The sequence below is a fragment of the Pavona decussata genome, unplaced genomic scaffold, assembly GCF_977016875.1.
Source record: "Pavona decussata unplaced genomic scaffold, jaPavDecu1.1 SCAFFOLD_198, whole genome shotgun sequence".
In the NCBI taxonomy this organism is placed as follows: Eukaryota; Metazoa; Cnidaria; class Anthozoa; order Scleractinia; family Agariciidae; genus Pavona; species Pavona decussata.
This window is the reverse complement of record NW_028145606.1, coordinates 1997660-2020426: the sequence shown is the minus strand read 5'-3', so window position 1 is coordinate 2020426 and position 22767 is coordinate 1997660. Positions and strand designations below refer to the sequence as shown.

At 39.1% G+C, this 22767-nt stretch overlaps 1 protein-coding gene across 1 annotated transcript in view; it reads right to left on the bottom strand.

Annotated features, from left to right (window-relative positions):
* LOC146461512 (uncharacterized) overlaps positions 1-22767 on the bottom strand; it is a 190709-nt gene that overhangs the window by 81680 nt on the left and 86262 nt on the right. Inside the window, exons 11-15 of the mRNA XM_085086896.1 lie at positions 19593-19664; positions 18911-18982; positions 16822-16893; positions 16611-16712; positions 16215-16286 (exon numbers count right to left, since the gene is read on the bottom strand). Coding sequence (XP_084943022.1) covers positions 16215-16286; positions 16611-16712; positions 16822-16893; positions 18911-18982; positions 19593-19664 — 390 coding nt within the window. The remainder of the gene's footprint in view (positions 1-16214; positions 16287-16610; positions 16713-16821; positions 16894-18910; positions 18983-19592; positions 19665-22767) is intronic.

Sequence of the window (22767 nt, the reverse complement as noted above, 5' to 3'; positions counted from 1 at the left end):
CCGGTTTTGTTAACTTCCGCGAATGACCACCGCACTTCCTGTCGGACTTCCATTGTTATGCAAAGGACCAATCAAAAAAATGATATTTTTCCATTATCCCAGAGTCTCTCCTGGCGCCGCCCCGCTGACCAAAAAGCCTGAGGACTCTGGGTACGAGATTGCTTTTCCCTAAATTAGAGATTTTCAACATTGAAATTATTCTCGCCATTTGCTCTTGTCATAGGAAAGCACAAGTTGCAAAAGAGAAAGTGCATTGAATTAACTCTTCTCTCGTCTAAATTCCGCAATTTTACCTCAGAATGGAGTCGTGACTAATGGTCCACTGTTACTGTACAGGTATGTGCCTTTCTTTCCAAGATCACAGAAAACGAGCAGTAAATAATATAAGTCGAAGAGCCGCAAACATAAGTAGCTAACAAGGAGGCTGGAATTCGCAATCCAGATGACTGGAATCCGGAATACAAAACCTCTAGGGGATTTCGCTACATCAGGCAAATTCCGTATTAGTGCTGATTGAAATAACCGCCTTACTCATGGAAAAAAAAAAAGTTAGTTCCCCCGTTACCTGAATAATTTTTTCCCAGTGTATAGCTTTCACGAACAGCAAAATGCGTCCCAAAGTCCTTTTTTATAACGGGTAAGTGCTCTTTGAACTTGATCTATCTTATGACGCTAGTCGCAGTTTGGCCTCACCTTTGACGTGTGTCAAACGTTTAAAGTCAGATTTTTTTTTGTCACATTTGATTTCACCTTCAGACAGATATTAAAAGTGTGTGAAGCCATCACAAATTTGACAACACGCCTAAAGTGAACGGGTAAAAAAAAAACGATATTAAATTATATTAGACATCAGCTTTGAAAGTATCAAAGGAATAGCAAAGCCGTTACATAGGATTTGTCGACTTTACCTTTGACGCACATCAAAGGTGCAGTCAAAGTTGCCTTGTGTCGTATTTCACTCCACCTTTGAAGAAAAATGGCTCTATATATTGTCTAAATTTTGACTTCACCTTTGATTCGCGACAAAGGTGACATTAAATTCACTTCACCTTTAATCGGTACATACCTAAGGTGAAGCGTATCCAATTTTTCGCAAGAACACACACAGCAGACTTGAAGGACTATGCATTTTGCGATTGAGCAAAAAAAAAAAAATACAAAAATATCTTCCTGTCCAATCAGGAGCCAGTATTATGCTGGCCTGTAAGGAGACTCTACCAGAGATCCTTCTTTCTGTTGGCCAAAGATTTTTCCTGCCCATTCGCTCATCTCCAATTTGTCCTCGTCCGGCACTGCTGCGAGGTGGGGGGAAGGGGGAGGGAGGAATTCTTGCCGCGACGACTTTGAAGCTCAGTAACAACTCTTTTTGTAATATTTAAGCATTTGAACAATTTATCTGGGAAATTTCATTTGGTCCTTTATTGTTTACTGCCTTTGATGTTACCATGGCAATCAATTTAAGAAAAAAACCCACTATAATTGAAAATAAGAACAAATTTATTTTTCTTATCGTAACTTTTATGTTTTTAGTTCATATTACTGTTCCTTTATTGGTTTTGATTACTTTCTTGATTACTTGATATGATTTGTCGAGATTCTCTCCGCCGAAAAATAAGAGAATCTCGACAGCTGGAAATACGTGTGCGTTCGCAGGCTAACTCAATCGAACCCAATCGTTCGATTGAGTTCGACTTAGTTCGATAAATGAAACGTTCGATTTGGCTCGAGTAGTTTCATCGATAGTTTCCCGTTTGGTTGTAGAGAAGTCTCTGTTTCAATTGAGCCAAGGGTAATTTTCACCGCTTGGCCTGTGACAGCAATGGTTGACTCTGGCTGAGATGTGCTTGAACTTTTTTTGGAAGTAGAATTGTTAACTTGTTAGTGCCACAAATCAGTCATGTCCAACACACACCACTTGTTCGAGTCTTTAAAGTGAAGATTACGCTGGTACGAGTCGTACGAATGGTGCAAGTGGTGAGTGTGATAAATGTCATGATCAGCCATAACAAGATTTCTACATTTGCCATGGCATAAGAGCTCATTCTCAAACTTATTAACAATTCATGAGGTGAAAACAAAGAAATCACTGCTGTGAAGGAGGTTTAGAAAAGTGATCTTAATTATCACAGAATTTGGTGAACTTTTGGTTTGAATTTCTCCAAGAATTATTAAGAGCAACTCTCTATAGGGACCGAGTGAGATTAAAAAAAATGTGGCACAAGGTTGGAAAAATGGACCCCTTGATATTTCGTCCAGAGATAACCTATGGTATGCTAAGAATCGTGATATAAGTTTTAGGTTCTAGAGGTTTTACATTTTTGAGAAAATTACAAAAAACCGTTGACAACCGGTGAAGCCGAGAAATCACAGGAATGAGGTCAAATTTCATGATCAGATAATCGAACTCGCGTGAAGGCGCATAGCAAATTATGTTTTTTTTAGTTTATACTGTTAATCAGGAGGTACTGCTAAGCTGCTTTGATGATAGTTTAGACTTACAATTGTAATTCCGAATTCCTGGGGAGCAAGCGAAGAGAACCGGAATTTGTAGACTTTGAAAATCAAAAATTCCATACCGTTTTCAAACATCTCAGAACATACTCGGTATTTAGTCTGAAATGTCAGCCGTCTCCTCTCCCCAACCCACAGGGGGCGCGGGAGAGAGAGACGGCTGACATTTCAGACTTACTCGGTATTATGTAGAATTCTTTCAAAATTCAATTCTAGCAAGTAAAAGAGCTGTTTGTGAACGTGATATAATTTTTTTCTTGGCAAAAGTTATTTGTGAGGCGAGCGGCCCCATGCAAGTTGACCCAATTTGACCTTTCGAAGAGATCTTGTTTAACCAGGAAATGTAAACAATTCTACTATCCTTAGCTCGCTTTCTGAGCAAACCATTGTAAAACCCTGCCATTTCCCATCAAAACTACCCAGTTAACCTGAGATAATACTTCGGTTACAGCTTACCTTCCAAATGGGTGTTTGAAGGCAAATAATTTTGATGTTCTTCGCTAATTTTCCCGTGTCTTGCTGCCGTGCTTAGCCACCGGCCTTTTCATCACTACGGCATTTTCTAAGCGTCACCTTTCTCTGGGTTGTGTAATATTTTTGCAGGACCTGGATCCATGTCTTGCACATGAAGCATCCTCTGGTTATCTACTGAGTTTTGTATTGAATATTTCTAATGAAAAGAGGCAAGAAAGTGAAGGAACTAATTACGCGGGATGCCCCGAGGGGGCATACCGTGTCTTAAAACGGGTCGATTTCTTTTTTACGCGGGATGCCCTGAGGGGGCATACCGTGTCTAAAAACGGGACGATTTCTTTTTCTTCGTCGTAGCTTCAAATCGGTACATTAATTTATTCATTAAACTCACCCCTCTCCTACTCGGGGTGTATTGTTCTGATTGTCTTCAATAAAGGCAGGCCAATCAAAATCCATTCTTGTCGCTTAATACCGTGAGGGAGGGGACCCACTCACCCTTACCTGTGTGACGTCGATGCATCATTTGATATATTTATTAATGACGGATTAAATAGTCGCGCCATATTGTTTTAACATGTTCTGGACTCAAGTGTGCCGTCAACGGAAATTTCACCATTTTGAAGCGGTAAATCGAAAGAATAACTTCTAAGAAGCACCCGACACGTAAAACGGTGGAAATTGTTTGACAGTCTTAGACCACGACGCGAGACTGAAAAGAGGTCATTGAGAAGCTTACGTTATCGTAATGGAATTTCACAAATTTTCCGTAGCCTCCCACGCAGACGTTCTTGGGGGTTCGTCACGCGTTCCTGCCCTAAGAACGTCAGCGTGGGAGGCTACGGAAAATTTGTGAAATTCCATTACGATAACGTAAGCTTCTCAATGACCTCTTTTCAGTCCCGCGTCGTGGTCTAAGACTGTCAAACAATTTCCACCGTTTTACGTGTCGGGTGCTTCTTAGAAGTTATTCTTTCGATTTACCGCTTCAAAATGGTGAAATTTCCGTTGACGGCACACTTGAGTCCAGAATTTCCGGTGATACTCTGAGTCGCGTAACACAAAGGAAACAATGTAACGCGATCGTCGTGATTTAAACTATTCCACTAGCAAGGATAGTCCTATCAATCGGCAAAGCATACAGTTGGAATAAATGAATCAGCCCCAGCATCACGCGTAATGCCAGTGTAGCAGGCATCTTGTTTTTTCTTCGTAGTGGCTACAAATCGGTACATTAATTTATTCATTAAACTCTCCCCTCTCCTACTCGGGATGTATTGTTCTGATTGTCTTCAACAAAGGCAGGCCAATCAAAATCCATTCTTGTCGCTTATATCGTGAGGGAGGGGACCCACTCACCCCTACCTGTGTGACGTCAATGCATCATTTGATATATTTATTAATGACGGATTAAATAGTCGCGCCATATCGTTTTAACATGTTCTGGACTCAAGTGTGCCGTTTTCAAACGGAAATTTCACCATTTTGAAGCGGTAAATCGAAAGAATAACTTCTAAGAAGCACCCGACACGTAAAACGGTGGAAATTGGTGAGTTCCTGGCGAAGGAATCGTGCTTTGTTTGACAGTCTTAGACCACGACGCGAGACTGAAAAGAGGTCATTGAGAAGCTTACGTTATCGTAATGGAATTTCACAAATTTTCCGTAGCCTCCCACGCAGACGTTCTTGGGGGTTCGTCACGCGTTCCTGCCCTAAGAACGTCTGCGTGGGAGGCTAAAATTTCCGGTGATACTCTGAGTCGCGTAACACAAAGGAAACAATGTAACGCGATCGTCGTGACTTAAACTATTCCACTAGCAAGGATAGTCTTATCAATCGGCAAAGCATACAGTTGGAATAAATGAATCAGCCCCAGCATCACGCGTAATGCCAGTGTAGCAGGCATCTTGTTGAACTGAAAAACAGAGGCAGTTCAATGTCACGCAATCTTTACATCCAAGTGATCACGTGCCGCAAATACATCCGCGTGGATATTTTTGTCTTGCTCTTGCTCATTTCTTCATTTTCTTCCTTACTAGCAGACAATGTTTTCCTTTTGATTTTCGTAACTTTTTTATTTGTAACCACAGGCCTATTTCGAAGGAGAGTTCTTTGTATGCAATACTTTGAGTCGGTGTATATGCACGCAACACATTTACTTTTCCCATTTATTTCGAGTGACTGTGCAACAAACTAGAAATCCTATCTAGTTTTAGCTCCAAAAGTCAAATGCCTGGGAAGGTCCATTGCTAATGATTTCCTAAAGCAGAAGAAAGGGAATAGTAATATATATCTGAAAAAGGGCTAGTTACTGGCCGCAAAGCGAGTTTTTGTAATTTGTATTAATTGTACTTACCAATTTGCCTATGGCACGTGTACACGCCAATGGGTCCCCTTCGTGGTGCATCTAACTTTTTAGGAGTTATATGTTCAACAAGATACCTTTTGATGCAGAATTAGACGCACGCTTTTATATGATTCTCCAAAACTATCCCTTTAGAAACTGAAAATAATTTGCTTTTGGGTTCGCACAAGACATGTTTCTTTTCGCACGAGCAAAGAGCACGTAAAACTGTTTTGAGAGTTGCCATCGAGAGAGATCTTTTTTTTAAGTTTAGAACCGATAATTACCGAACACAAATAGATCTGTGGCAAACGGTTTGTTTACCTCTACAAAAAAGATTCTAAATATAGAATTCTCACGGCGTTCGAGCTGTGATCTTCGATCGCTCGCCCGATAAGCGAAGCTAACACGCGCGAGGCTCCTAACTTTTTTTAAATTCGGCAAACCTTACTGAGCGGACAAACTCCACTGGATTAAAATCTTTACAACTTTACAAAGAAATGTACAGGAAAATGAGTTTAGGTCTTTTTAAGTGTATTGTATAACCTTGAGCGCTCACTTTGTCAAAAAAAAAAAATTGAAATCAAACATTATTTACAATTCGGCATTCCGAGTAATTAGGACGCATGTGTTTACTTCTGCCGAAATTGAGTCATCGGTTGAAAAATTTGAAGATGGAGAGAAATTGCTCGTTTCAGCGGCTAGTTGGTAGCCAAAGCGGTCAAAAGCAAATGACTCAATTTCGGCAGAAGTAAACACATGCGTCCTAATTACTGTTGCCGAATTGTAATTAATGTTTGATTTCAAAGGAATTTTTTTTTTTGACAAAGTGAGCGCTTAAGGTTATACAATGCACTTTAAAAAGACCTAAACTCATTTTCCTGCACATATCTTTGTAAGTTGAAAAGATTTTAAGCTAGTGGAGTTTGTCCGCGTAATAAGGTTTGCCGAATTTAAGAAAAAGTTAGGAGCCTCGCACGTGCTACGTAGCTTCGCTTATCGGGCGAACGACCAATAAGTGAGAATTCTATGAACCTTTTTAATAGAGGTAAACAAACCGTTTGCCACAGATCCCTCTCGATGGCAACTCTCAAAACAGTTTTACGTGCTCTTTACTCGTGCAAAAAGAAACATGTCTTGTACTGTGCGAACCCAAAAGCAAAATCATTTTCAGTTTCCAAAGGGATAGTTTTCGAGAATCATATGAAAGCGTGCGTCTACTTCTGCAGCAAAAGGCACCTTTACAGGGCTGTCAACCTCACACGTCTTCAAATATGGAGAATATGACTTCCCCGGACAGCAATAACACAGAGCCTTACAGAGGCGTCCCATCCAGGCCAAAGTCACGGGTTCAGTGAGCAGTGGGGGGGGGGGGGGGGGGGGGGGAGGACATTAAACACTAACAGAAACAACGCTAAACATTTTACATATTCTTGTCAGCAAATTCGAGTCTACGACAAATAGAAAACTTCGTCAATTATCAGGGAGATTACAGACATAAATCTGGAGACCAGAAGATACGGCTCAAAATCTGGAGATTACAGACATAAATCTGGAGACCGGGAGATAAGGTTCAAAATCTGGAGACTCCCGGATTATCCCGGAGAGTTGACAGCCCTGCCTTTTTGAAATAAATGTGATGCGGTATATTTCCAGCCTCGTGAATGAATGAGAATGATGAATTATTCTAGAAAGTGACACAGGCATACTCGGAAATAAGAAATCCGAGTGCTCCTATCAGGAGTCGAACCTAAGACCTTCCGATTAGTATTTCGGATGCTGCACCACTGAGCTACAGGAGACTCGTGGGAGCTAAGGCCATCAAACTAGGTTCACGGGAAAAACATCCTGCATACTGCTAGGATTTGAATGTCGAACGTGTCGTATATGAAATAAATGTGATGGTATATTTCCAGCCTGGTGAATGAATGAGAATGATAAATTATTCTAGAAAGTGACACAGGCATACTCGGAAAAAAGAAATCCGAGGAGCACTCAGATTTCTTTTTTGCGAGTGTGCCTGTGTCACTTTCTAGAACAATTCATCATTCTCAAAACGTACCTTGTCGAGCATAATCCTAAAAAAGTTAGATACGCCACGAAGGGGACCTATTTGCGTATTCACCTGCCATGGGCAAATCGGTAAATACAATTAATACAATTTACAAAAACTCGCTTTGCGGCCAGTAACTAGCCCTTTTTCAGATATATATTACTATTCCCTTTCTTCTGCTTTAGGAAATCATTAGCAATGGACCTTCCCAGGCATTTGACTTTTGGAGCTAAAACTAGATAGGATTTCTAGTTTGTTGCACAGTCACTCGAAATAAATGGGAAAAGTAAATGTGTTGCGTGCATATACACCGACTCAAAGTATTGCATACAAAGAACTCTCCTTCGAAATAGGCTTGTGCTTACAAATAAAAAAGTTACAAAAAATCAAAAGGAAAATATTGTATACTAGTAAAGAAGAAAATGAAGAAATGAGCAAGAGCAAGACAAAAATATCCACGCGGATGTATTTGCGGCACGTGATCACTTGGATGTAAAGATTGCGTGACATCGATCTGCCTCTGTTTTTCAGTTCAATTTAATAGTTCCTTCACATTCTTGCCTCTTTTCATTAGAAATATTCAATACAAAACTCAGTAGATAACCAGAGGATGCTTTATATGCAAGACATGGATCCAGGTCCTACAAAAATATTGGACAACCCAGAAAGAGGTGACGCTTAGAAAATGCCGTAGTGATGAAAAGGCCGGTGGCTAAGCACGGCAGCAAGACACGGGAAAATTAGCGAAGAACATCAAAATTATTTGCCTTCAAACACCCATTTGGAAGGTAAGCTGTAACCGAAGTATTATCTCAGGTTAACTGGGTAGTTTTAATGGGAAATGGCAGGGTTTTACAATGGTTTGCTCAGAAAGCGAGCTAAGGATAGTAGAATTGTTTACATTACCTGGTTAAACAAGATCTCTTCGAAAGGTCAAATTGGGTCAACTTGCATGGGGCCGCTCGCCTCACAAATAACTTTTGCCAAGAAAAAAATTATATCACGTTCACAAACAGCTCTTTTACTTGCTAGAATTGAATTTTGAAAGAATTCTACATAATACCGAGTATGTTTTGAGATATTTGAAAACGGTATGGAATTTTTGATTTTCAAAGTCTACAAATTTCGGTTCTCTTCGCTTGCTCTCCAGGAATTCGGAATTACAATTGTAAGTCTAAACCATCATCAAAGCAGCTTAGCAATACCTCCTAAATATAATTATAAACTAAGAAAAACCATAATTTGCTATGCGCCTTCACGCGAGTTCGATTATCTGATCATGAAATTTGACCTCATTCCTGTGATTTTTCGGCTTCACCGGTTGTCGACGGTTTTTCGTAATTTTCTCCAAAATGTAAAACTCTAGAACTTAAAACTTATATCACGATTCTTAGCATACCATAGGTTATCTCTGGACGAAATATCAAGGGGTCCATTTTTCCGACCTTGTGCCGCCCCTCACGCGGTGGTTAGGGAAAGTTGCTCTTAATAATTTGTTATGCACATAAAGGCAAATAAATGATGATGATGATGATGATGATGATGATGATGATGATAACTGCTTCGCAAACGTCATTGCAAGAACACTGACGGGTGGTTTGATACCAGCGTTATCAAACTCTATTTTTCATTTAATTTTGGTCTTGGGTACGCATTACCTAGATGTAAATTGATTAATAACTGAGAAATAGTTAAATTTGGCAGCGGCAATTTTTAAGAGGCTAATTCTCAGGAGCAGAATTTATTTTTATTGGTGTATTTTTCATGTTATTTTTTACATGGATTTAGAAACAGTGAAGCATTAGACTTACTACCAGGGTCATTTAAAATGTTTCAACAAGTGCTAATTTTTTGTTAAAATAGCAATGTGAGTGAACTCGAATTGCCTGCAAAATTGGATTTTAGTACTGAGAAGATGAGCAGTGGACTGAAGAATCATTTTAATTGTTTATTGAAACGGCACATTACTTTAAGCTACATGAGTCATTTGTTCAAACAATTTAGTCAGTATGGATAAGAAATGAAGAGATGAAAACAGCAGAAAATCTATATTACGTAGTCTGGCAGCCGTGAAGCATAGCACGCTGTTAGTAAGGATTGGGTGGACTTTGACTACGCTCCTAAAAGTCTGTTTGGGATGCAGCCTGTTCCAGGCTTTGATAGTGAGAATCCGGAAGAGGAAAATTGAGATGCAAGCAAACAATAAAGGCGAGAAGGACTCTCTCCCCAGTTCCTTCTCGTTTTATCTTGCTCGCAATATTTTCTTCGCCTTTGTTATCCGGGCGCATCGCAATTTTCTTTGCACCTCTCCCCGCTAACAGGCAATAAGATGTATTTATTACAATCAAAAATTTAAGTTTGTAAGAAAGTCTGAAAATTGGGTAACTTTTCCAAGGAGAGTTTTCGTGATGAATATTATATCTTTTGGTCTCCCAAACTCCGTTATAAGTAAAAAAATAATAGGAATAAAACAAGAACAGTCTGCCATGGCAGTATCGTAAACACCAAGGAGCAATAACATCCAGCCGGATATGTCAATGCCCATTTTCTCACTGTTGCCCTATTAAGTACCTACTGAACCAAGTGTCCCTCTTTACAATGATACCCAGGTGTAATGAATGTTGTTGCTGTACACCAGGTTAACCTGTTCTGTGAAGTCTCTAACCAGTCACCGTTTACAGCTCGAAGTATAACTTGGCTAGACAAGTCTGTGATTACTTCTTAGACCTCCTTCAAATGATCCCCCCCCCCCCCCCCCGGCTAAGTATCACAGTAAATTATTGCTGGTTGCGAGTGATGCCATTGGTGTTGCTCTTGTTGATTATATGCCAACTGCATTTTATAGTGTTGAACCCCAACGCAGTCCACCGAAATGTTCGGATGAGTTCTTGAATTTTGCATCTATTATGATTTTGATACATTGTTTTCCAATCGGAATGTGTCTGCCAGATATGTCTTATTTAATCTTTCTTTTGTCGTGGTCATCCTTCCCTTTCATATCTTTTTCTTTGGTATTTAGGTCTTGCCAAGGAAAGTGGGACTACCAGTTTTACAAATATTATTTGGGCGAGCAATGTTTTTGCAAGGTCCATATATAGAAGCTTGTGTAAGGAGTGATCTCATTACAATTTCCCCTCGTTAGGTTACCTGTGCAAACGTTCCTATATAAAAGGTTCCCAAATGTTACAATCAACAAGAAGCATGACGTGAAAGTTTGTATTCTAGTGCTAGATCTAGATAATCCGATTGTTTTTCCCCCATCATAATGGTCGATTGAAACCCAACAGGTTATGGTCCCAGTAGTGAACATCTTTCAGGATATGGAAGGCTTCTTTTCGAGGGAGTTGAACGTAAATACGAACAGTGGGAAGTTAAATTTCTTGGATACATGCGAATGCGAAAACTAAAATACACCATGTTAGCAGAGACCGAGGAAGGTCTAACTAAGAACGGAGAAGCTTTCGACGACCTGATTCAGTTTCTCGATGATAAAAGTCTTTCCCTCGTGATGAGAGATGCCGTAGATGATGGAAGAAAAGCATTGAATAGAAGATGCTAAGCCCATTATGCTGGTACGGGCAAGCCAAGAGTAGTCGCATTGTATGCTGAACTGACGTCGCTAGCAAAGGCAAATGAATCCGTGACTGACTATGTTATAACAACAGAGACTGCTGCTCGGCAGTCCTTAGAAGCGCAGGAGAAACCGTGACTGGTGGTCTTCTTATAGCCATGGTATTGAGGCGTTTTCCAGATGATCACAAACCGTTTCTTGTTGTTATTACCCAAAGCGAGAGGCAGCAAACATTCAGTAAGTTCATAGTCGCATTACAAGGTTTCCAAGACACAGAAGGAGCTAAAACAGCCACCGGAGATGACTCAATTATGAAGGCTACGAATAAGCATCTTTGTGAAATTTTGCTTGTCGAAGCCAAGAAAGTGTTACTCAACATCATAGTGATAAAGAAAAACCTCATTTGCATTTACTTTCAACACACTTTTACATTCGCGACTACAAAACTAGTTTCGTCAATAGACCTCGTCAGTTGGTAGCCACAGTTTGTTTTTAAAATACAGACGACTTCATATAATATAGCACGAGGAATAACCCTATCTAAGTAACTAAGTAACAATAACGCTATATGGATAGGGGGTTAAAAAAAAATGCAAAATACAAAATACAAAAACAACAAATAACAGCAAAATATATATATATATATATATAACAAAATGAAATAAAATCAAAAGATAGTCCAGTTCCTATTGTGCAATAGTCATATGAAGTAATGTTTGTAGCTTCTTTTCATGTTTGCGTGACAACAGCCCTTGGGATCCGGAAATACGTCCACTCGCCTTTCGTGTTGATCAATCGACCTTCGGTAACTTGATGAATGCTGACCGATTCAGCGATCTGTCCCAGCATCGCATCGTTTTGAAACATTCCTGTGACATTCATGATGAAGCCGGGGACGTCTCCCCCATGTTTGTCACAGGAGTGTCTCCACATCACTGACCCTTCTTCCCGCTGCTCCAGAGCACGTAAATGTTCCTTACCGCGAGTGTAAGCACTTCTAGATGTTTCCCCGATGTACTTATGGTGGCAAACCTGACATACCAGCTCATAAGTGACACCGGTAATGTGGCAAGATCCTTTTCCTCCAGTGCTGCAGACAAGACAGGTGATGTTGCGACAGTTCTTTTCCTTGAACGGGTCTGACCTCTGTAACATTCTCTTGAGGGTTATACCTGATTGCTCTACAACCTTGATCTTAAAAGACAAAACATGAAAAGAAGCTACAAACATTACTTCATATGACTATTGCACAATAGGAACTGGACTATCTTTTGATTTTATTTCATTTTGTTATATATATATATATATATTTTGCTGTTATTTGTTGTTTTTGTATTTTGTATTTTGCATTTTTTTTTAACCCCCTATCCATATAGCGTTATTGTTACTTAGTTACTTAGATAGGGTTATTCCTCGTGCTATATTATATGAAGTCGTCTGTATTTTAAAAACAAACTGTGGCTACCAACTGACGAGGTCTATTGACGAAACTAGTTTTGTAGTCGCGAATGTAAAAGTGTGTTGAAAGTAAATGCAAATGAGGTTTTTCCTTATCAACATGATACAAATAAGCACATTAAGTCTAACCAAAATGCGAAGGAAACCAAGAATGGTATCACCTGTTACAAACGTGGCTAATCAGGTCATATTGAATGCTAGTGTAAGAGAAAAAAAACTAAGACTGGACACTTGTGTAGCACTTGTCGTAGTAAGTCACAAAGTGACAGAACGCGTCGTCGCATGGCGAAGAACAGAGTAGACATGTACAAGATTAATCAGGCCTGTGAAACTGCAGATGATTCACATGTAATGAAGTAGAACACTTGTCCCCATTTGAACCCAACACTCATGCAGGCGAAGCAAATTCAAGAAAACCTAACACATTGCCGGAAGAAGAAGGCACATCATTGCTGATGAATCCAAGTTAGCCAAGTTTGACAACACGCTCAAGCCGGATAAACACTACATTGAACTAGCAAATGGATTGCGATCAGACAATGTTGCGCTCAAGAGAGGAGCCGTGAAAATAACCAGCAAGGATTCAACTGGAACACACACCAGGGCGACTCTAAAGAACGCTTTGTACATTTTATCATATCCTCAAGATATCTTTTTTGTCCAAGCTCCAACCGAGAGGGGTGCTAGTGTTACTTTCTAGCCGGATTCTGCTGAACTGATTTAGAAGGACGGTACTAAATTTAACATTGAGAAACATGGTACATTGTATTATGTAAGCACATATGGTGATTTGATTGATTCTGATTCTGCCAGCTACCACATGTGGTCTGAAGGACTGGCAAGAAATTCTGGGACACTAATTATGAGGACATTCTGAAATTAGAACATGCAGTAGATTGCATCTAGCTAAGTCAGAACAACACCAGTAAACCTAGCGATCGCGAGGTTTGTGTACTAGGGAAACTGACGCACAGTAGAAATAGGAAGCCTGATGCATGCCGACTGAATCATTGGAATAAATAAGTCTATGCTAACCTTGCTGGACCTGTTGATCCAGCCTCTAGAGAAGGTTATAGAGATTATTTAGCATTCACTGACGATTTCTGAAGAAATGAAGAAAGAATGAGAGTGACACCGTAGCTGCCACAGTGAGATTTCTAGCGGACTCGTCTCCATTTGCTAAGGTCAAATGCGTACGGTCTGACAACGGCGGGTAATTTACATCTCACGAGTTCTAGTCTCTTCTCAGAAATAACCAGATAAGGCAGGATACTTCTGCGCCTTATTCCCCTCATCAAAATGAGGCTGCTAAGTGCCACTGGAGAACTGTGTTTGAGATGGGTAGATACAGAGCAGTTTAACTAAAGAGTTTTGGACATATGCAGTCATGGCAGCTGCATACACGCAAAATAGGTGCCCTAGGAATCGTCTGTAGAAAACACCCTATTCTGCTTTGACAGGCTGCAAGCCTAACTTGTGGGGTTTCTGGCTCTGAGTGCTATACTTACAGGCGGAAGAAGCAGAAATTAGACCACAGGTATTTTCGTCAGGTATTACAAGGGGATCCCTTCTTACTTAGTGTATTTCGCAGGTATTGGCAAAGTATTGAAATCCAGGCAAAAGTTCCTCATTTGTAAAAAGAAAGTTCCCGGATATTACATCAAAAAGATAGCATGGCGTGAAAGTTTGTATTCTAGTGCTAGACAATCCGATTGTTTTCTTCCACCATGAACTCCGAGCCACTGAGTGCTGCCGCTCAGAAACAAAGTAAAATTAGATTTTACTGTCAGATTAGTAAAATATTGTTAATGGAACGTGGCTCGCGTGCGCAACTTGTTCTCAGCGAGCTATTCATGGCGGATCGCTTTCAGTGGAGCTACTGTGTAGTCATGCTTCTAAGGTCAGCACAATCAATAGTTTCGTTGTAGCTTAGCTCACAACATTATGGTTTTGTCGTTCTTAGCTTACTGTAACATTTATTTGCATTGGCCGAAAGTATTAAGGCCTCATTCATAACTTGATAAGTACACGTGTAAAGCCAAGCCGCTGTATAGTACAGCTTAAACTACTGGCTAAGTAAGCAGACACTTGCTAGAATCCCAAGCAAACTGTTCAAGGTTCAATTCGCAGTTCTGTTGTGCAGTGTAGTCAGTATTTGCTGTCAATTTGTCAAATGTTTTTCCCCTCCCACCCTTCCATTTGGAGATGGGTTGTTTGCGTTCCTTGCTTTAATAAACAAGGGTCACTCCCGCGTGGTGCGCTTAAGTCTGCACAAGCGACTTCCCCTAAGCTTGTTCACGTCTTTGCTTTTGTTTGTCGCCTGCTAACCAATACTCTTGTCCGATCCAACACGTGCTGTCTGCCATTCAGCTCGTAGTGCTGGGGGGATAAGTGAGGTTGTTTTTGTCACGCAAACCGGAAGTCGCATTGACTAACCTACTGCAAGGCAGTGTTCCCCTCAATAACGCCATTTTGAGTCGTCATCTTGTTTGTTAAGCATTTCGCGCATTCCTTTAGTGCATATTGCTGTTGCGGTACGTTCATCGAGAACAGTGACATTAAATGTTTTAAAGAGAAATTCCCCTTAAACAAGATAAGTTATGCGTAGAAAACATTTTGTGGCTAGAGTGAATTTTCGAAAGCAAAACTGGCAGTAGTTCAGCGATCAGTCATTTCAGTTCCAAGTCTTTTCACAGTGTATTGTATCCTGCTTGTTTTCGTCACGTGTCCAGGGGTAAACAGAAAAAAAATGATAACATTAAATATGTAAACTTTCACAAACGCCCATATAATTATGTGTTCAAATCTTGATCTCGAAGACTTGTGGTAGTCACAGGCAAAAGAACGTTTCATTTTGCTTTTAAGAGCCTCATATTTCACAGTGTTCTCTTTCAAGGCTAAACTTCATTTTCTTCAGCTAAATAAGCCTCACTTACAGAGTATCCAGCTTAGGATTGTTGTCAAATATCCCAGGAGGCAATTCTTGAAGTTCATTACCTTCCAACCATCTATACAAAAGAAAATAAATAAATAAAATAAAATAAAATAAAATAAGGCCAAGGTAGCAGTAAGGTCCATAAACCTTTTTGGAGTTGGAATATCTGATGAAGGATGGGAGTGTCTGAAAGAGTTGTTGCATCTGGCACCTACCAAACCTGCTTTGCTTTTCCAAACAGTGCTGTTAGAGCTACTTTCCTTACAAAAAACATACAAGTGACTGATGGAATGAGAAATACACCTCGGAAATAATGTTTTGTACATTTAACTGTTCCAGTTCAACAGCTTTTTTGTAAAGTTAATTGTCGCATTATCTCCTATCGTAAACTAAAAACTTTGTTCAGTAATATAAAGGTGTCCTGGTCGATACATTGGGGAAAAACGTTACGCGTTGTTAAAAATGCATTATATTTTTGATGTCGATATTTTGTTAATTTTGGAAAGTTAGGACTATTAATGTGGCGTAAATTTGGTTTTGCATGCCTCGTTGGGAGATGAGAAATTTGTTTTCATTGTTTGTTTGTTTGTCTTTTGTTTTTGTGTTTTTTTTTTGTTAATCATAACCAAAAATTGGGCTTTGAAGCGAAACCCTGTCCAAAGGTTTTCTAGAGAATTCTCGGGATCATAAATAAATAAAACAACAAAATTAGGAAGGAAGACATCGAATAATAAATGCCAAAAAAGTAGTAGTTAAATTAGAAAGACTTGTTTGGTTTTTGATGATTAGGTATCTTATTGATGGTATTGTCTCCGTCCCACTAGTGTTCATAAAAATTAATGTTCTGTAATGTAAGAAGGGCCTAACTTACAGAGTTGCCAAATTGGTATTGTTGTCAAACATTCCTCGCGACAAGTACCTCAATTCGTTGTTGGACAAGAACCTGTCAAAAATATGTATTTCAGTTTGAGCAGGGAAAATATGTTGCTTTTTAATTATCAGCTAAAGGAGAATTGTTAAGTACATCCACCTAAAACAAATTTTCTGATCAATAGTACCCGCCGTCAAAATACATAAGTTTGTTTGAGATTAACGGTTTTGAGTTATAATAAGCCATGATCAGTACCAATTGTTTCAAGCCTCTAATTATTCTCATTAAAAAAAATACAAAATGACTTAAGATTTCAACCTCGTTTAACTCATTGCCGGAAAAACGCAAGTTTATACACTTTGAATTAGACAAGGAAATCTTTGAACGTTTACTTACAGACCCCACAGGTCAGCTTTATCATCGAGGTATTCTGGAGGCACGTTCCCTGTACCATATTGCCCCTCTAACAAATCATAAAGCAGTTCCTCACGACGTAAACTATCAAGATATAATCGGAAGACGATCAGTGCGGTTGTTGCTAATTATTATATATAATTATCAATTATTCAGGGATCATTTTAAAGATAAAAAAGGTATGTCGACTTACGGCCGTCCCAGGTCAGTGTTTTTACCAAAAACACCTGGAGGCAAGTCCACTAGCTGGTTGTTATTCAAATTCCTATCATAGATATAATCTTAAATTAAAATGCAGTTGTTTCCAAATGTAAATTTTCTAAACAGATAGCATTCAGCTCTTCTTTTTATATTACAGTCGAACCTGTATATAACGGCCCTGTATTAAAAGTCCCGATTGTTCGCTCATACAAACGCTGTATTTGTTACCTGTATAAGGCGGCCACCTTCGTTAAGCGGCTGTGACCACCCTGTAGCAGTCTTATGTTTGTCTTTCTTTGTTACTTTTACCTGTATTAAGCGGCCGCCCTTGAATGGAAACTAAGCCATATGTTATTTTATGCGGTATTTTACTGTGTTAAAAATGCTATCCAGCCTGTAAGCTGATACTCGGCCGTTTAAGGTGGCCGAACACAGTTTGCGCGCAATCTACACATTCTGTTAGGTGATGCTATTAAGCGCGCGCTAGGGTTGTGGTAAGCAAATTACTATCGATCCCTCGATTTTATACCAAATGGATCACAAAGGTAATTTTTGCTCTTAAAATAACTTAGTTTCTCGTTTGTGAATCCTTCTTCATTTATCGCCGAACAAAGAAAGTGAGTTCACAATGAGCTAAGCCTTTTTGTACGCTTTTCATCTTTGCTGAGAAAACCTAATATTTAAAAGCTACGCATGCGCATTTGAGCAAAAAATTGCGACTGGTTGTTTTAATGGAAATGAACTGCTTTCTAAGGAACCGCTCGTAGTTTTCTAAAAGCGTAACTTGCCTACCAACTAAAAACAAAATCTAACAGAGGGTATCTTCAAAAAACATTAAAGTGCAAAACCAACATTTACAGGAGATCTGTCTGTTAAAATTACATGGAAGCAGCGCCACTATGTCAGTATTTTGTGAGTTTTTCTGGATACAAAAAATGGAAAAAATCTAACGAGTGCATTTTCTAAAAATTAAGAAAAACCATTATTTGTGGACAGTTAAAACTTGCTGTGTTGCCATGGCAACGGCACCTTGCTCAACAAGAAGTATCAAAATTTATTCCTTCTTAGTTAATCTTGCACCATACTTATTTCGGGTACTCAGAAGTACGTAGTTTTCAAATAACGTTTACTAACACCTGTGTACTGGATAACTGTGTTCAGCCACCTTAATAACGCTTTTCAGACGTCTGCAATGTGCTGAACTACGGTACCATATCACGAACGCTAAAAACATTGAGCATTGAGAGTAACAACTATGAAATGACGGAATGAGATATTTTGTTGTGAACTGTAAGTCATAGAAATAGAGCACTGTATACCGTAGAAGAGTAGAGGACAATTTATTTCATAGTACTTTTACACAATGTTATGGACATTATACCGTTAAGTTACAAATTGGCACTAAACTTTGTTTAGTATTGATTGCTTGAAAGAGTGTTGATTGTCCTATAAATATTGTTTCCTTGCATGGAGTGCTTTTGTATGACACGCCTTTAAAATTGACATTAGACAATGCTCAGAGAGTATTTTTTAGTGATCCTGTATTAAGCGGCCAGGGCTGAGTTGCTCGAAGCAGGGTTAGCGCTAACCATTGGTTAAGAGGTATTGAAACCTATAGGTTGTCATGGCATTTAACCCGGGTTAGCGCTAACCATGCTTCGAGCAACTGGGCCCCGTTCCTCAAGTCCCGAGGGTGGCCGTTATATACAAGTTCGACTCTAGGTGGTTTGCTTTTGTTTTTTTTTTTTGTTTTTTTTACAGTAGCAGAAGAATAGAATTAATAATCAAAATAAACGTTTCCCATAAGTAACTTTACGAATATTGTTTCTTTCTGAAGAAGATCATTGTTTGTTTAGCAAAAAATTAAAAGCAAAATTTTGAAAGTTCTGTGTTTTCTCAGTAAACATAGTCTTTTGATCTTTTATTTTTATATTCTTCTTATTTCTTTAGCCCTTCACTGGAGCAACAACGTTAAACCGCCAGAATAGTATCAAATGCCATTTTTTTATTGCATGATTAGTCATTTTGTAACAACGCACCTCTTTTTCAGATAAAGAAAAAAAAAGAAAGAAATTACTTACAGGCTTCTCAGTTGCATATTGCGGTCAAAAATCCCCGAAGGCAAGGTCCTCAGCTCATTGTCACTCAAGTTTCTAAAGAAAAACAAATTAAGCTTTCTAACCAATATATATATATATACAACTGATTAATACTATGAAACAGCTTCCTAAATAACCGATAACCCTTATTCGGCACGAAAACATAATTGCACGAATAGTTGTCTGCGGTCATTTTTTGTTCCAAGAAGGAAACAGCTTTCCAGAGTGAGGCTCGAAGAAAACTACGAGGTTCAAGGGAAACAGATGATGTCTGCGGACTAATATCCGTGCAGTTTCTTAAAGCCAAATAAAATCAAATTGCTAATTGTCTTTAGAACCTGATTATTTTCAATGACAGCATTCACAGGATCCTTCCTGTCAGACCGGCTGGGTTGTTTGTCTTTTAGTGTTTTCCATCACAGTAACCACAAGCTTGTCGTTGTCCTCTCGTTTGTATTGATTGGAATTGAAAACCCTCTACCATCTTGAAGTTTTAAACGAAATTTTTCCGTTAAATTGACGCAACACAGTAACTGCTTTAAAAACTGATAAATTATCTCTTGGGAAATTTTGCAAATATGTCATTTAATTGTTCTCCCAGTTTCTTATTTTTCAATCTCTCTCTTAGGGACTTTTTTTATTAATGTTAGTTCTAGGTACTCACATCACAATCAGGTCTTCGTTATGATCGAAAATTCCTTCACGCAAATACTTTAAATCGTTGTTATTCAACTTCCTACCAAACAAAAAACAGCACGGGACCATTGCATTACTTCTTTCTAACAAGAAGCTAAACTGTGGTAACAGATTCCTTCAGAATCCATATCCACCCGACAGTTTTGAATAAACAAGGAAAAAGGCCAGTCCAAGAATAGTAATCATCGCAGAACCAAGGTTTGGTTCATGCAAAATTTAATGAACAAGACGATCTAAGATCGTAATTCGGGCTATAGGTAGGCGTGCTGTTACGAATGTTGATCATTTATGGTGCGCAGTGGTTCTTAAAAGAAATACTTTTTGAGGTACCAAGGTCCTGGCTTGAAAATGTTTTTCACCCCTAGGAGGTACCAATTCTAAAACAACACACCATCATATCTTTTTGGCTCAATACCCTAAAACGTATCACAGAAGCTGCTGCCGTGGACCTTTTGAGGTTGAACAGCCAAGAGGTACCTAAAAGGTACGACGAGCACCCCAGTCCTTTTTATTAAAGGAGTCCCCCCTTCCCAGGGGTGATATGTACAGGCCAATAGATGCATGTGTGAAAAAAAATATTATGAAACTGTAATTGTACTGATATATATTTTATCGTGAAAACATTGCTTATTTGAACTGACCGACAGATGAAAGTGAAAGCTACTCGGTAATCGTATTGAAGTTGATCTGAGACATAATTTTATTCTACTTAGCTGAAACGCCGCGGTCCGCAGTCCCGTAGTGGATGCAAATTAGATGACAGCGGGACTGCGGTGGCAAGTTTTTAAGTTCTAGATTTTAGTGGCCGAGTATTCTAGAATCTAGCCGCTGAAACAACGTTTAGAAAAGTTAAATTTCGGTATGGTAACATAAACATATTACTTAATACTGTCAACGAGGTTTGACATGTCGGGAAAATTAACCCAACAGTCAACGCGTGGGAACAGCGTCCTCTGATTAGTTGACATTCTTGGAGGTATTTATGGCGAGCCAGAGAACGAGGGCTTTCATAAACAAAATTTGGATTACTTAAGATTTCAAGTTTAAGGAAACAATAAACAAGGTTAAAATAAACGTATGAATGTCTGATATCAATGTCTGATAAAGAAATATACTCAAAAATACAATGGCGAAAAACTCCCATTTACTACAATGAAATCAAGCAAAAGAAATGCCGAATACAGTGTTTGTGTTATTGACACGCAATTTAATACCTTTTGTTGTCAAAATAACTTCACATAGCTTGTCCTCATCTATTTCTTCTATGGTATCCGCTTCATTGTTATCTTCGTTGTACTTTTCAATAATACCTTCCAATGTGGAAGTTAACAATGAATACCATGTGGTTTGGTCACCTTCTTTGACCGAAATACGTGCTGTCTTAATTTTCGTAGAATTCTTGATGAAAAATCGTAACTGTTCATACATCTGAGCATTCGCGAATTTTCCTGAGATTGGACCTTCTTGGAGCAAGTCACGCAGTTGTAAAACACCATTATGTCTACGCTTTGGATGTTGTCACAGGTTACTTCGTTTGTTTTGAGTTCGTCTTCCGCGTGTTTGATTTGTTGTTCAGAGATGTCCGGCAGATTTTCAGTTAATTTGTTAAAGACGGTATCTATCACTGACGGTAAGTATTTTACGCCTTTAAACTGTGTGCTGACCACTGGTGTTTCGTTGTTATCGGTGGCATGGTTGATTTGCGTACCTGCGTTCACCCGTCCGTTCACCCAAAATTACATCTTCTTCTGTTGCGTGGTAGGAAAATTTGGTTAGTTTGCATGGTGTGCCACTTTCGGCTTTGATTTCCACATTGGCTTTATGTTTTCTCTGTGAAAAGCACATCATTTGTTAACATATTCGACATGGCCGCCATCGACTTCGGCATAATGGAAAGAAGGTTGCGCCTTTATGCGTGTCTGCGGTATTCCCCATTGCACGTGACGGAGCTTTGAGCAATCTCGTACCCAGAGTCTTCAGGCTTTTTGGTCAGCGGGGCAACGCCGGGAAGACTCTGGGGACATCGAATTTTATTACCGCAGGATTTCTGCGGTAAAACAATGGAAATCGTTACGGAACAGCCAATCAAAAAAATTGAATTTTTTCGATGTCCCCAGAGTCTTCCCGGCGTTGCCCCGCTGACCAAAAAGCCTGAAGACTCTGGGTACGAGATTGAGCTTTGAGGAGAAATACGAGGGTAAACCTATAGTCGGTTTGCCCGACTAATAAGATACAATATTTGAACTGTATTCCAGAGTCATAGTCATGTCGTGTCACAAGGATGTTACACTTTTTAGCAGTATTTATACCTAAGATAATTAGCAAATGGTAATTGATTTTCTTGCTGAGATTTGTGTAATGTTAGGACAGGGATTAATCATTGCTTAAGCTTTCTATAGTTGTTGTAATGCCGGGCCCGGCTATCACAGTTAGTTTTTGTCACACGGTGTTGTGTTTTTTGCCACGGCTATTTGGTTTTTTGGTTCTCTAGTAATCGTTGTAGCGTGTTATAGAGTTATGCAACGAGTCACATTGAATTGTATGTAAATCACGGCTGTGTTTTTGCAAATGCTTCGCTCCACTGTTATAGTGCTTTTGAATTATGGGTGCTCAGTGATTTCCTCCCTTTGTTTACAGCAGTGCATCGACTGTGTTTTAAATTTACCATTTAATGAGAGACAATGTTTAGTTCAAGCTAAACAAGGTTTTTATGCCATAAAAAGTCATAAAATTTAAGACAAAAAGCATCAGTGTACGTTTTTTTTTTTTCTTAAAAGGTCTTACAGGCAGCTTTTTGTGTATGGGTAAAAACAAAACGTCCAATTTAAATCCTAGGTACGGCCCTGTTCGTATCTTTTGATGTATAATATCATTATGACCGAATTAGAGGAACAGTTCGTTACTAAATTGATTTTTGATGGCACAATTAAGTTCTATATACAGTACATATGTTGACGACACGCTTATTTTGCTGAAGCGCTCTGACGTTAACCAAGTCCTTAACAAGCCAGGAGCCCATTACTCTAATGGGCTCCTGACAAGCTTAATTCTGATTCGACTAGAATTTACGGTTTACTGTAGATACTTTTCTTGATCATAAAGTGCATTTTCTAGACCTTCTAATCAATAAAAATATTATAAGG